Source organism: Mustelus asterias, chromosome 23, assembly GCF_964213995.1.
Source record: "Mustelus asterias chromosome 23, sMusAst1.hap1.1, whole genome shotgun sequence".
NCBI classification, from domain to species: Eukaryota; Metazoa; Chordata; class Chondrichthyes; order Carcharhiniformes; family Triakidae; genus Mustelus; species Mustelus asterias.
Genome location: NC_135823.1, coordinates 20,762,426 through 20,777,348, shown reverse-complemented (window position 1 = coordinate 20,777,348; position 14,923 = coordinate 20,762,426). Strand labels below are relative to the sequence as shown.

At 44.6% G+C, this 14,923-nt stretch overlaps 1 protein-coding gene across 1 annotated transcript in view; it reads left to right on the top strand.

The window, feature by feature from the left end:
- tbl3 (transducin beta like 3) overlaps positions 1 to 12,213 on the top strand; it is a 44,884-nt gene extending 32,671 nt beyond the window's left edge. Inside the window, exons 19-23 of the mRNA XM_078240084.1 lie at positions 3,505 to 3,608; positions 5,413 to 5,484; positions 7,324 to 7,482; positions 9,465 to 9,555; positions 11,591 to 12,213. Coding sequence (XP_078096210.1) covers positions 3,505 to 3,608; positions 5,413 to 5,484; positions 7,324 to 7,482; positions 9,465 to 9,555; positions 11,591 to 11,693 — 529 coding nt within the window. The 3' untranslated portion in view covers positions 11,694 to 12,213. The remainder of the gene's footprint in view (positions 1 to 3,504; positions 3,609 to 5,412; positions 5,485 to 7,323; positions 7,483 to 9,464; positions 9,556 to 11,590) is intronic.
- The last annotated feature ends 2,710 nt before the right edge of the window (positions 12,214 to 14,923 follow it).

The following is a 14,923-nucleotide window of genomic DNA, read 5'->3' as shown; positions in this document are numbered from 1 at the left end:
AAAAGGAAATAATGATAAGTTGCAGGAATGAAGACCTTTCTTTCCCTAATTAAGCTGTACTGAATTGTAACGCTCTGACTTGAGTTTGTGTAACTCCACATTGGATTACATACGATATACAACACAGAATCAGGCCATTCGGCCCAACCAGTCGATACTGATGCTTGTGCAACATTAGGGTCTCCTCACATCTTTTCTCAGATTGTACAAACGTAACCCACTGAACTCTTCTCCCCTAGTGCTTTCCCCTTAAATGCATCCATACTGGGTAAAGACATTTCTGAATTCCCTATTGAATTTCTTTGGGACTATCCTGCACTGATGGCTGCTAAGTTTAATGCTCTTTATCCATTTTATCAAAACCTTTCATTTTTTCTATGTAAGAGATTAAGTCTGTCAATGCAGTCTGTCAAAATTCTAACCGGACTAGACAGAGTAGATGCAGGAAGGATGTTCCCGATGGTGGGGGAGTGCAGAACCAGGGGTCACAGTCTGAGGATTCAGGGTAGACCATTTAGGACAGAGGTGAGGAGACATTTTTCATCCAAAGAGTGGTGAGTCTGTAGAATTCATTACCACAGGAGGTAGTTGATGCCAAAACATTGAATGTATTCAAGAGGCAGCTGGATAGAGCACTTGGGGCGAATGGGATCGAAGGTTATGGGGAGAAAGCAGGATTAGGCTATTAAGTTGGGTAATCAACCACGATCGTAATGAATGGCGGAGCAGGCTCGAAGGGCCAAATGGGCCTCCTCCTGCTCCTGTCTTTTATGTTTCTTTGTTTAATCCTTTTCAGATACATAAACTCCACACATTTTTGATATCATCCTTGTAAATCTTCCCTGCATTTCTCCAGTGCCTCTGTATCCTATGGCAAACAGAACTGCACGCAGCACTGTAAATCTGGTCTAACCAAGTTTTGATACAGATTTAGTATAATTCCCTACTTTTCAATTCTACCCCTGTAGAAATACCCCCTATCTTAATTAATACCAATCAATCAACTACCTGCCATTCTATGGTATTACCCCTTACTTTTTTTGCAAACACACAGTGAAAGGTATGCTCTAGGTGCTGGTGCCACCAATCCGATCTGTGCTGTTCCCCGGCTCTCTCTCCTATTTGTCACCACTGCTGCTGGTGCATCCGATGAGGCGGCATAGTGGTTAGCATTGCTGCCTCACAGTGACAAGAATCCGGGTTCGACTCCAGCATCGGGTGATTGTCTGTGTGGAGTTTGCGCATTCTCCCCATGTCTGTGAGTTTCCTTTGAGTGCTCTGGTTTCCTCCTACAGTCCACAGATGTGCAGGTTAGGTGGATTGACCATTGTAAGTTGCCCCTTAGTGTCCCAAAATGTGTAGGTTAGGAGTATTAGCAGTGTAAATAGGTGAAATTATGTGAGTAGGGCCTGGGTAAGATGCTCTGCCAGAGGGTCAGGACAGACTTGATGGGCCGAATGGCTGCACTGTAGGGATTCTATGGGGTGCCAATCAAGTGGACTGCTTTGTCCTGAATGGTGTCGAGCATCTTGAGTGTCGTTGGAGTTACAACAAGTGGAGGGTATTCCATCACACTCCTGACTTGTGCCTTGTAGATGGTGGACAGGCTTTGTGGAGTCAGGAGGTGAGTTACTCGCTGCAGAATTCCTAGCTTCTGACCTGCTTTTGTAGCTATGGTATTTATATGGTCAGTCCCGTTCAATTTCTGGTCAGTGGTAACCGACAGGATGTTGTGAAACTGTTTTTGTTTTGGAAGTACTTCTGTATCCTACAGTGACTTGTGCCGGAGGTTTCCAATTAAAACTCCACTCTGTGTAAAGAAATGTATCGTAACATCCCTTTAATTCTAATTACCGTACAAACCCTGTTACCAACCAATAGAAATATCCCATCATGATTCACTCTATCATGACCCTTTTTAATCCTGAAACCTTCCATCAATACCCCCCTTAATCTGCTGCATTCCAGTGATGAGCCCCTAAATTCTCATATCTTTTCATAACCGTAACCCCTCACCCCTGGTGACCTTGAATTCAGCCAATGCTGCATTTTCTTTCTGTTACGCTTGTCTCCTTCCTGTAATGAGGCACCCAAGATTGTAGAGAACTTTTGATCTATAGATCCTGCGTAAGTTGAACATTGCCCTGTTGCTTCTGTATTCGGTGCTTCTATATACAATGGGTTCAATTCCAGCTCGTGTCACTGTCTGTGTGGAGTCTGCACGTTCTCCCCATGTCTGCGTGGGTTTCCTCCGGGTGCTCCGGTTTCCTCCCATAGTCCAAAGATGTGCGGGTTAGGTTGATTGGCCGTGCCAAATTCTCCCTCAGAGTCCCAAGATGTGTAGTTTAGGGGGTTTAGCGGGGTAAATATGTTAGGTTACAAGAATATGGGCTGGGTGGGATTATTGTCGGTGCAGACTTGACTGGTCGAATGGCCTCCTTCTGCACTGTCGGGATTCTATGATTCATTGAAACAGTTAAGAAATAATTGGGCTATCTTGTATTTAATTAATTTGGGCCGAGTGGACTTCCTTACATGTAATTATCATGCGAACATACTTTTACACTGACTCACCGTGTAGATTGTACACGGCACGGTAGCACAGTGGTTAGCACTGCTGCTTCACAGCTCCAGGGTCCCGGGTTCGATTCCCGGCTTGGGTCACTGTCTGTGTGGAGTTTGCACATTCTCCTCGTGTCTGCGTGGGTTTCCTCCGGGTGCTCCGGTTTCCTCCCACAGTCCAAAGATGTGCGGGTTAGGCTGATTGGCCAGGTTAAAAATTGCCCCTTAGGGTCCTGGGATGCGTAGGTTAGAGGGATTAGCGGGTAAAATATGTGGGGTGGGATTGTGGTCGGTGCAGACTCGATGGGCCGAATGGCCTCCTTCTGCACTGTAGGGTTTCTATGATTCTATGATTCTATGATTTAAGTTCACTATGATGTTTTCCTTCAGACTGCAATGACCCCGAAAGCCACAAGCACCACCTGTTTGACAGGGGTGAAGCAAAGTTACTAGGCCGGAGAATAAAGTTGTTTTTTAACCTTTTGTCTCATGCAGAATAAATATTTTCTCCTCTGTTGGTAACTGAGGCACTCTCTTTGAGTTGATTTTAAATGTTGACATTATTAAAACAAGATTCCAATTACCCAACCATTGTTTTAAAGTAAGTTTTGTTCAGAATGAGATGCCCCCCATTAACTTGTAAAATCTGCAATGAATACTATCCCAATCGAAGTTCACCTGCTCTTAATGAATAAGAATGGTATGTTCGTATCAACTATTAAGAAAAGAAGGGAAGGAGAAAACAATTGATTTGAGTGTTAACTGTTGGTGCTTTTGCGTGCGTTGGCGATAACTGGATGAACATATGTGAATGGTGACCTTTTTAATAGCAAGACCAATGTATATTTTTTTCTCATCCTGCCTTTCAAGCAGTAATGTGCACAAGGCTTAAAACAATCTCGCTTGCCATTGAGTTAGTAAAGATGATCTTTCTATTTTAAGGCAACAGGAATTATCTAATTTATTGCATGAGAAGAAATATCTGAAGGCTTTAGGATTGGCAATTTCTTTGGACCAACCCCAAACGGTGCTACAAGTGATTAAAGGTAAACACGCTGATACCATTGCATTTCTGTTTGTTTTTTGCACAACTCTGCTGCACAAGATTTGCTATAGCCAGAAATGTTTTCATAAGCAAGATATGTTGCAGAACCTGTCTGAGGAGCTGGATTGACTCATTGAGTAGCACGCCTGCCTCCTATTTTTAATCAGCAAGGCAATCAAGGATAATGGGGATAAGGCGAGAAAGTGGAGTTAAGGATTATATCAGATCAAGCCATGATCTCATTGAATAGCGGAGCAGACTCGATAGGCTGAAAATAGCCGATTTCTGTTCCTGTGTCTTTTTTTCCACCCTGTTTTTTAATTGCCAATGTTCTCAAGGCTAAAACAATCTCACTTTTTAATATAGGAAGGTTAGGTGAGTGGGCAAGAAAGTGGCAAATAGAGAATGATAAAGCAAGAAGAATAAAGAGAAACTGATTAATGTTCACAACGACTCTGTAAAAATTCAAGTGCAGTGTCAGGAGGCTGCATCCAGAATGATCTGGGCCCTCGAAGCTATCAGGGTAAAACTAAAGCCACAATGATGTACAAGACTTTGGTAAGAACTCAATTAGAGTATTCTGTACATGTCTGATTTCCCCCATCTCAGAGGTGCAGAGAAAGCCATCGGGTTCAATCCTTGGCCTGTGTGTTGTAAGCTTCAGCCATGTAAGAACTGCACAATGTGATTCGGGAAAGTCGACACTGTTAATGAAACAGCATTTGTGTTTGACAAATCTACACAAGGCTTTTGGGGATGTACCAAGCAGGGTAGATAATGGGAAATCAGTGGATGTAGTATATTTGGATTTCCAAAGACATTTGAGATTTTTAAAAATTCATTCATGGAACATGGGCGTCACTGGCTGGCCAGCATTTATTGCCCATCCCTAGTTGCTCTTGAGAAGGTGGTGGTGAGCTTCCTTCTTGAATCGCTGCAGTCCATGTGCTGTGGGTTGACCCACAATGCCGTTAGGGAGGGAATTCCAGGATTTTGACCCAGCGACTGCGAAGGAATGATGATATATTTCCAAATCAGGACAGTGAGTGGCTTGGAGAGGAACTTGCAGGTGGTGGTGTTCCCATGCATCTGCTGCCCTTGTCCTTCTAGATGAAAGTGGTTGTGGGTTTGGAAGGTGCAGTCTAAGGATCTTTGGTGAATTGCTGCAGTGCATCTTGTAGATAGTACACACTGCTGCTACTGAGCGTCGGCAGTGGGGGGAATGGAAGTTGGTAGGTGTGGTGCCAATCAAGCGGGCTGCTTTGTCCTGGATGGTATCAAACTTCTTGAGTGTTGTTGGAGCTGCACCCATCCAGGCAAGTGACTTGTACCTTGTAAATGGTGGACAGGTTTTGAGAAGTCAGGAGGTGAATTACTTGCTGCAGGGCTCCAGCCTCTGACCTGCCTCAGTATTGAGACGGCTAATGCAGTTGAGTTTCTGGTCAGTGGTAACACCCAGGGTGTTGATAGTGATTCAGTGAGGTATTGCTATTGAATGTCATGAGGTGATCAAATCTAGTTTTGTAACTGTTAGCTTAGTGTCATACAACCAGTTGAATATAGCAATACAGAAATAATTTAAGCTTAAAATAGGCCTAAGTGTTACACAATGGATGATCTTTCTAAAGCTGTTATCATTTGAGTTAAAATACTTAATTGCCTGCTTAAATGTAACTTTATACACGTATGTATATATCTGTATTGTGTATATATAATATTGAAATCATATAAACTGTCACCTTGTTCAGTATGTAAAATTTATATTAAAATAAAGTAATTATTTGTCCCTACTTATTTTTTTCTAGCGATTCTTGGTGAATCTAATGGACAAGAAAGGCTAGAATCAACAATACTAAGGTTGCGACAAGATCAAAAAGGTATGGGTTAGTATTTGTGTCGTAGGTATTTCTCATGGAAAAGGTTGGAGTTGCAGCAGATGTATTTGTTTTAGATTTATAAGCTTCAAGAAAGTGTGTAGGTTAGGGGTATGTGCAGGGTAAACGTGGGGTTGTGGGGCTTGGGCGAGGATAGGCCTGGGAAAGATGCTCTGTCAGAGAGTTGGTGCAGACTCGATGGGCTGAACAGCCTCCTTCTGCACTGTAGGAATTCTATGATGCCGAAGGTTACAAAGGGATTGAGTGAGTGGGCCAGAGTTCGATTTGGGATGTGTGAGATCATCCACTTTGAACCTGAGAGTCAAATAGTTTCTTAAAAGTTTGTCTTGGTGCGAAACTCAGACACCAAAATCCTTTTTCTCCTCCACAGCTTTTATATACACATCACTACAAGCGAGCTTTTGTTTTACTCATTCATGGGATGTGGGGGTTGCTGGCTAGGTCAGCATTTATTGCCCTTGAGAGGGTGGCGGTGAGCTGCCATCTTGAACCACTGCAGTCCAAAGATACAAAAGGGAATTGTAAAATCTCATGGAACATTGGCCTTCGCCTCAAGGGGTTGATGTTCAGAAAGTGAGAAACCTGTGCCCTAAATTACACTAGTTTCCAGAAGGGTGTTTTCGCTGAAGTTTCAGCTTGAAACTAATTTCCATTTTGCCAAAGGTAAAATCATCCTTGAACCAGTTCATTTGGACAGTATTTTAGAAGAGTGTGGCACAGTGATTAGCACTGCTGCCTCACAGCACCAAGGACCCGGGTTCGATTCCCAGCTTGGGTCACTGTCTGTGCGGTGTCTGCACGTTCTCCCCGTGTCTGCGTGGGTTTCCTCCGGGTGCTCCAGTTTCCTCCCACAGTCCGAAAGACACGCTGGTTAGGTGAATTGGCCATGATAAATTCTCTTTCAGTGTACCTGAACAGGCACCAGAGTGTGGCGACTAGGAGATTTTCACAGTAACTTAATTGCAGTGCTAATTTAAGCCTACTTGTGACACTAATAAATAATCTTTGAACTTTGAATGATGCTGTGTTATTAGTACAACTGAAAGTAGATTCATCACAGCAAAATAAACAGTTTTAGTCCGCATCTACCCCATCATCATGATCTTAAATAAGTGACAATTACTCCAAAAAAACACATATGGAACCATTTACCCGTTAGAATAGTATACACTATTCACTTTTTTTTGGAAATCATATTTAAAAGCTCTTAAAAGGTGCCTCTTTGTGTCCTTGTGCCTAAAAAGAGGTTAAATTTTAAGAGCAATTAGTAGAATCTCACAGAGATGATTGATTTGATTTGTATTGTCAGTTTAGCAGACAGGGTTAACTTCTAGCACAATGCTTTTTTTCAAACCAGCTCACAGATGGTAGAAACTCTATTCGAGATGAATCATATAAATCATAGAAACCCTACAGTACAGAAAGAGGCCATTCGGCCCATCGAGTCTGCACCGACCACAATCCCACCCAGGCCCTACCCCCATACCCCTACATATTTTACCCACTAATCCCTCTAACCGACACATCTCAGGACACTAAGGGCAATTTAAGCATGGCCAATCAACCCAACCCGCACAGCTTTGGAATGTAGTTTGTGCTCGAGATTCTGTCACCCTTTGAGCTGGTTTGACTAATTCCAGGCTTGGCACAAATGCTGCAGCCTGGCAGAAACGCCACACCTCTTGTCTTTTCTTGCATCTTTTGATACGGCCATGTTAATTGTTGCAAAATTTTACTCCTCTCAAACTGTACACCAGCAAAAGACTGCCATTCATAAGATTTGAAAAAAAATGACTGATTCATTTGTTTTCTTTTCCTTAGAGTCTGTGTTGAAGTTCTGCATCATATGGAACACAAACTCCAAAAACTGTCACGAAGCTCAATCGATTGTCCAGATCCTTCTACGAAACGAACCTCCTGAGCAACTTCTTCAATACAATGGCATCAAGACTGCTCTCGAGGGGTTAATCCCCTATACCGGTAATTAGACTATTGTCCCATCTGTTTATTTAATTTTGATTTTCTTAAACGTACTCATTCTATTAAATGTGTGCACTCTTCCTTGTTACTCGCTTGAAGGAGCTACGTGATTTATAAAATGTGCGCATTTCTGTGGTTCATATCTTCTTTCTCACCTTGCTTGGGTGAATGTGAGTTTAGCTGGCGAATCCCATACGACGTTCAATCATCAAGGAGGTGCAGGACATCACATATAAACCAAACCTTGTCCTCACCCAATTCCAGCTTCTGAGCCTTTCCAATGCAGCCACAGGAGCAGAATCAAGAAGAACCCAGGTCCTATTCCCATAACTCCATGTAATTACCCCTAACCTAAACATTGCTAAGGGGCAATGTACCATATCCAATCCAGCTAACCCGCACATCTTTGGACTGTAGGAGGAAACCGGAGCACCTGAAGGAAACCCACAGACACAGGCGGCACAGTAGCACAGTGGTTAGCACTGCTGCCTCACAGCGCCAGGGACCCGGGTTTGATTCCCGGCTTGGGTCACTGTCTGTGTGGAGTCTGCAAATTCTCCCCGTGTCTGCGTGGGTTTCCTCCGGGTGCTCCGGTTTCCTCCCACAGGCCAAGCATGTGCGGGTTAGGTGGATTGGCCATGCTAAATTGCCTCTTAGTGTCAGGGGGACTAGCTAGGGTAAATGCATAGGGTTAAGAAGATAGGACCTGGGTGGGATTGTGATCGGTGTAGACACGATGGGCTGAATGGCCTCTTTCTGCACTGTAGGATTCTATGATTCTTTGACACGGGGAGAACTTGCAGACTCCACACAGTCATCCGAAGCCAGAATCGAACCCGGGTCCCTGGCACTGTGAGGCAGCAGTGCTAACCACTGTGCCACCGTGTTGCCCCCAAACCAGCGGTCAAAAATATTATATATGTTGCTGATGCCAGGTTCAAATAGAACTTTCTGGTTAGCCCTCAGCTAGGACCCAGAAACTACAATTGTCCGGAACATTTTAAAAACAATGTTTTTTGGTTGAAAGAAAAAGTGCTAGATGGGCGGCACGGTGGCACAGTGGTTAGCACTGCTGCTTCACAGCTCCAGAGACCTGGGTTCGATTCCCGGCTTGGGTCACTGTCTCTGTGGAGTTTGCACATTCTCCTCGTGTCTGCGTGGGTTTCCTCCGGGTGCTTCGGTTTCCTCCCACAGTCCAAAGATGTGCGGGTTGGGTTGATTGGCCATGCTAAAATTGCCCCTTAGTCTCCTGGGATGCGTAAATTACAGGGATTAACGGGTAAAATATGTAGGGATATGGGGGTAGGGCCTGGGTGGGATTGTGGTCGGTGCAGACTCGATGGGCCGAATGGCCTCTTTCTGTACTGTAGGATTTCTACGATTTCTATGTAATTTTTAAAGGAAGATGCATGTCTGAGGGCAGTAGGGTGGCACAGTGGTTATCACTACTGCCTCATAGTGCCAGGGACCCGGGTACAATTCCAGCCTTGAATCACTGTCTGTGGAGTCTGCACATTCTCCCCGTGTCTGCCTGGGTTTCCTCCCACACTCCAAAGTCCAAAGATGTGTGGGTTAGGTTGACTGGCCATGGCAAATTGACCCTAATGTCAGGGGGATTAACAGGATAAATGCATGGCGTTACGGGAATTGGACCTGGGTGGGGTTGTGGTCAGTATAGACTTGATAGGCCGAATGGCCTCTTTCTGCATTTAAGGGATTCTATGTCCTTTTCTTTCCCCTTTGCTGGTGTCTAGTCTACAGACATCCAATTTTGTTTCTGCTTTGAGAAACACTGAGTCTAAAGTGTTATCAAACATTTCTACCTGACTGTTTTCTTTATTGAATTTGTCTTTCTTTTTTGTGAAGTGTTTATTCTTTTCTACGTGTCAGTCCGAGGCAGGGCCTACAAGTAGCTGGAAGTGAGTTTTCTTCCATTGCCATTAGATCTCTGAAGCTCATTTGCCTTTTATTGAATACTCCAGAGCGACACTTCAAGAGGATCGGCAGACTGTTCCAGGCTTCCATGTTTTTGGATTACATGTGGCAGAACATGAGACTGACGGAGAAATCCAGGTGTGTCTAAGGCTGTAAAAAACTGACAAGAGGAGTGGTGCGACACGAGGGTGGGATTTCCCAGTCCCGCCTGCCCGGGGACTGGAAATTCCGCAGTGGGCGGGACCGGCTTTAGGCCAGAACGTGCATTTAATTTAGTGTTGCAGCAAATTGGAATAAATATCAAAGCAAAATACTGCGGATGCCGGAATCTGAAACAAAAGCAGAAGATGCTGGAAAATCTCAGCAGGTCTGACAGCATCTGTGGAGAGAGAATAGAGCCAACGTTTCGAGTCTGGATGACCCTTCGTCAGAGCTAAATAGACTTATTCTGTTAATTGCAAAGGAAATATTTTGGCAAAGTTTCAACCCTGTGAGATATATATCATATATGTTATCTCTTTAAGACAGAGATAGATAGGTTCTTGATTAATAAAGGGAAAAGGCAGGAGAATGAGGATGAGAAAAATATCAGCCATGATTGAATGGCGGAGCAGACTCAATGGGCCGAGTGGCCTAATTCTGCTCCTATGTCTTGTGGTCTTACAGCTTCAACCATTGATAGATTAACTCAATGAGAACATTCTGATGATATGAACATAGTTGATCAGGAAATTGTGAGAAGAAGAGGAATGTGAGTAAAATGAGAAAGGAGAATCTGTAGTCTTGCATCCCTTGGCCTCACCTGGTTCTGTCCTATCAAATCTGACATTGCCCACATGGACCCTGAACCCAGAGTCAAGTCAATCCTTTGTGTTAAAGGGGAATCATCTTGAACGTTTCCAGCTCACAACTGACATATCCGTGCATCACCCAGTCTGGCTGGGCCAACCCAATGCAGCCATTCCTCTCCCTCCACTGCCAGAACTGCCCATTACTCCAGAATTAGTTCCAAGAGCAAAGAAACATCTTTGTTTTAAAAGTTAAATGTTAAAAAGTTAATGTTTATTTATTAGTGTCACAAGTAGGCTTACCTTCACACTGCAATGAAGTTACTGTGAAAATCCCCTAGTCGCCACACTCCGGCACCTGTTCGGGTCAATGCACCTAACCTGCACATCTTTGGACTATGGGAGGAAACCGGAGCAGCCAGAGGAAACTCACGCAGAGACGGGGAGAATGTGCAAACTCCACACAGACAGTGACCCAAGTTGTTAATTGAACCCGGGTCCCTGGCACTGTGAGGCAGCGGTGCTAACCACTGTGCCACCATCTGCTACCTTTAAAACCTTCTTCCTGTCTTAGACTCCAACAAGCGCAAAGAATTTATTGACTTCTCTGTGAACAGGGTCTGCTCTGCTACCTTTGTTCCTTCCTTCACTCGCTCACTAAACCCCCACTGCCACCCCCTCATCCCGCCAGGCTTAGCGCTGGCCGAGCTTTGAACCTCTGCCTTCCTCCAGTTCCTTTTCCAACTCAACACATGCCCACTTCAAACTTGTCTCATCACAAGACCAGCCCCTTATATATAAATAAAATGTCCTCATACCATCTGTCCTTGCAAATTAGGTTAGCACTGCAGCCTCATAGCGCCAGGGGCCCGGGTTCGATTCCCGCCTAGACTCACTGTCTGTGTGGAGTTTGCACATTCTCCCTGTGTCTGCGTGGGTTTCCTCCGGGCGCTCCGGTTTTCTCCCACAGTCCAAAGGTGTGCAGGTCAGGTGGATTGGCCATGTTAAACTGCCCCTTAGTATCAGGGGTATTAGCAAGGGTGTAAATGCATGGGGTTATGGGAATGGGACCTGGGTGGGATTGTGGTCAGTGCAGACTCGATGGGCCGAATGGCCTCCTTCTGCACTATAGGAGTCTTTTATTCTAGTACCCGCCCCCCCCCGCCCATCTCCACAATATAATACCAAAGGAAATTAGAAAATAAGCGAAAAGATCAATGGCCCTGACATATAATAAATAGAATCCTTTCCTGGAAGTAGTTTGAAAGAAGGACATAGATTGGTAGAAGTGCTAATTGTACACAAAAGTAGATAAGTCCATTATTAAAGAATAACTTTCTCATCAAGTTATTGGTTGTTTGTAAACTCTGCCTGGTTTTTCCCAGTGACTCTGACACGCAAGCTGAAGAAATGGAGATCGAGTCATTCTTTCCAACGGACAAGTCAGCTAACGGAGCCAAGAAGGCGGTGACTACTGCACCAACATAAGATTGCACCCAGGGAACAAGGCCCAGGCGTCTGAGAGTGAGGATAGTGCCAGCGCCACTCATCCGTCAAACAGAGGAATTACCAGCAAATACGAACACCTTCCAAGAGAATTTGGAGCCTCTAACAGAAAGTGACACAGCCGAAGAAGGAAAATCCGATGTTCGAATAGTCAAGGCGACTGTAAGAGAAATTAAATAAAGGCAAAATAGTGGCAAAAAGACAATCCGAACTGGCAAAGCGACTTGATGCTGCATCGGAGTGCCTGACAATGCTGCAACCCTCCGGATGGTCTGTAAAATTGCTTTGTTAATTGACATGTTTGTAGTTGAAGTTACTCAGTTACTCAGGCTTTGAAGCCACGTACCGTGGCATTGAAAGCTTTAAGCCACATTGTATTGAGTTAAAAATTCTTTTCATTTTGTGAAAGTAGTAACGCTACCTTCAAAATAAAATCCACAACCGTTTTAATTTTTTTTATCTTAAAACTGAAATTTTATAATAAAGTCTCCATAATGCTAAAGGTGTATTTAGTTACAGTTTCTGTGTCATCACCATTGGAAAAAAGCATTGGTTGTAAAACCTGTCTGAATGCAGTATAATTACAGCTTATGTAAGTTTGCTTTGTGCTATGGAAAAAGATTTGGTTACTTTGATCTAATTTATCAGCATTTAAAGCCTCTGTTTGTTCTGTGCTTTGGCACAGTTTTTGTCAATACATCTAAACTACTGAAGCATGTGTTTTAATTTGCAATTTTAATGAGGTTGATAATCATAGAATCCCTACAGTGCTGAAGGAGGCCATTCAGCCCATCGAATCTGCACCAACCACAATCCCACCCAGGCCCTATCCCCGTAAACCCACATATTTACCCCGATAATCCCTCACACCTATGTATCCTGAGACACTAACAAGCAATCTAGTGTGGCCAATCAACCTAACCCACACATCTTTCGGACTGTGGGAGGAAACCGGAGTATCCGGAGGAAACCTGCAAGGACACGGGTAGAACGTGCAAACTCTCACACAGACAGTGACCCAGCCGGGAATCAAACCCAGGTTGCTGGCGCTGTGAGGCAGCAGTGCTAACCACTGTGCCGCTTCTATACATAGATGTAAATGAACTTACACTTTCACAAGTAAGCTTGAGTAGAAGGCAGTGATCTCTGATTTCCCCAAGCCTTCTTGTCATCAGAGTGACTGCAGTGCTTCAAGAAGGCAGCTCAATGCCACTTTCTCAAGGGCGATTCCGGAAGGGCAATAAATGCTGGCCTAGTCAGTGATGACCACATCCCATAACTGAATTTTTAAAATATATGGACTGCACATGGTTAATCTGGTTGAGAGGACGGCACGGTGGTACAGTGGTTAGCACTGCAACCTATCAGCGCCAGGATTGCGGGTTCGATTCCTGGCTTAGGTCATTGTCTGTGTGGAGATGCACATTCTTCCCATGTCTGAGTGTGTTTTCTCCGGGTGCTCCGGTTTCCTCCCACAGTCTGAAAGACATGCAGGTTGGGTGGGTTGGCCATGCTAAATTCTCCCTCAGTGTACCCAAACAGGTGCCGGAGTGTGGCAACTCGGGAATTTTCACAGTAACTTCATTGCAGTGTTAATGTAAGCCTACTTGTGACTAATAAGTAAACAGACTTTTAAACTTTAAATAACATGACTTGGGCCACGAGAGTTGGAGTCCTTGAAATTGCAGCCAGAAACCAGAAGTGTACGGCCCCATGGTAGCAATACCAGCTTTCTGAAGCTATTGCTGAATATAATTCTATTAATAGCTTTTTTGAAGGATGTTCATGCTATAAAGGGAGTGCAGTGAAGGTTTACTGGACTGATTCCTGGGTAGCAGGATTGACATATGAGGAGAGATTGAGTCGGTTAAAATTATATTCACTAGAGTTTAGAAGAATGACGGGGGGAAGCTCATGGAAACCTGTAAAATTCTAACAGGGCTCCAGAATCATAAAATCCCTACAGTGCAGAAGGAGGCTATTCTGCCCATCGAGCCTGTACTGACAACAGTCCCACCCAGGCCCTATCCCCATAACTCCATGCATTTGCCCTGCTAATCCCCCTGACACTAAGGGGCAATTTAGCATAGCCAATCAACCTAACCCACACATTTTTGGAGTGTGGGAGGAAACTGGAGCACCCAGAGGAAACCCACGCAGACACGGTGAGAACGTACAAACCATATAGACACTGACCGAGGCCGGAATTGAACCCAGGTCCCTGGCGCTGTGCAGCAGCAGTGCTAACCACTCTGCCACGCTAGACAAGGAGGGATGTTCCTGATGGTGGGGGAGTCCATTATCAGGGGTCACAATCTGAGGATAGAGGGTAAACCATTTAGGACTGAGATGGGGAGAAAATTCTTCACCCAGAGAGTGGTGATTCTCTACCACAGAAAGCAATTGAAGCCAAAGTATTGTACGTTTTCAAGAGGGAGTTCGATATAGCTCTTGGGGCTAATGGGATCAAAATATATTGGGGGGGCAGGCGGGGGGGGGGAGTAAGAAGAGATAACTGAGTTGGATGCTCAGCTGTGGTCACAATGAATGGGAGAGCAGGCTTGACGGGCCGAATGTCTCCCATTTTGTATGTTTTTATCCAGCACATTGAGTAACACTGCAGACATTCTGGGAGAGTTCTGAGGAAGGGTTCCAGCTGCAATCTCTCTCTGATCCACATGCTGTGCATTTCCAGTTTATATTTCACATTTTCAACACTTGCAGTTTCTGACTCCAAACATTTTTTGTTTTAGCCTACAAGGAAATCTAAAGAATTGTGCCCATGGGGGTAAATTTAGAATTTCCCCACAAATGGGTGGAGAAATCACAATGCACAATGAACCCATGTCCCCTGCTCCTGACACTCATTTCTGGGATTGAGGCAAACTTCACTCGATCGTCCATATAAATACTGTGAGTACGAGAGCAGGTCAGAGACTGGGAATTATGTGGTGAGTAACTCACCTCCTAACCCCCCCCAAAGCCTGTCCACCATCTACAAAGTGCAAGTAAGGAGCATGAAGGAATACTCTCCACTTGTCTGACTGACGCTCAAGCAACTGGACACCATCCAGGGGTGGCACAGTGGTTAGCACTGCTGCCTCACAGCACCAGGGACCCGGGTTCGATTCCTGGCTTGGCTCACTGTGGAATGTCAGGAGATTGGCAGGGTGAATATATTTGGGATTAAAGGAATAGGGCCTGGGTGGGAT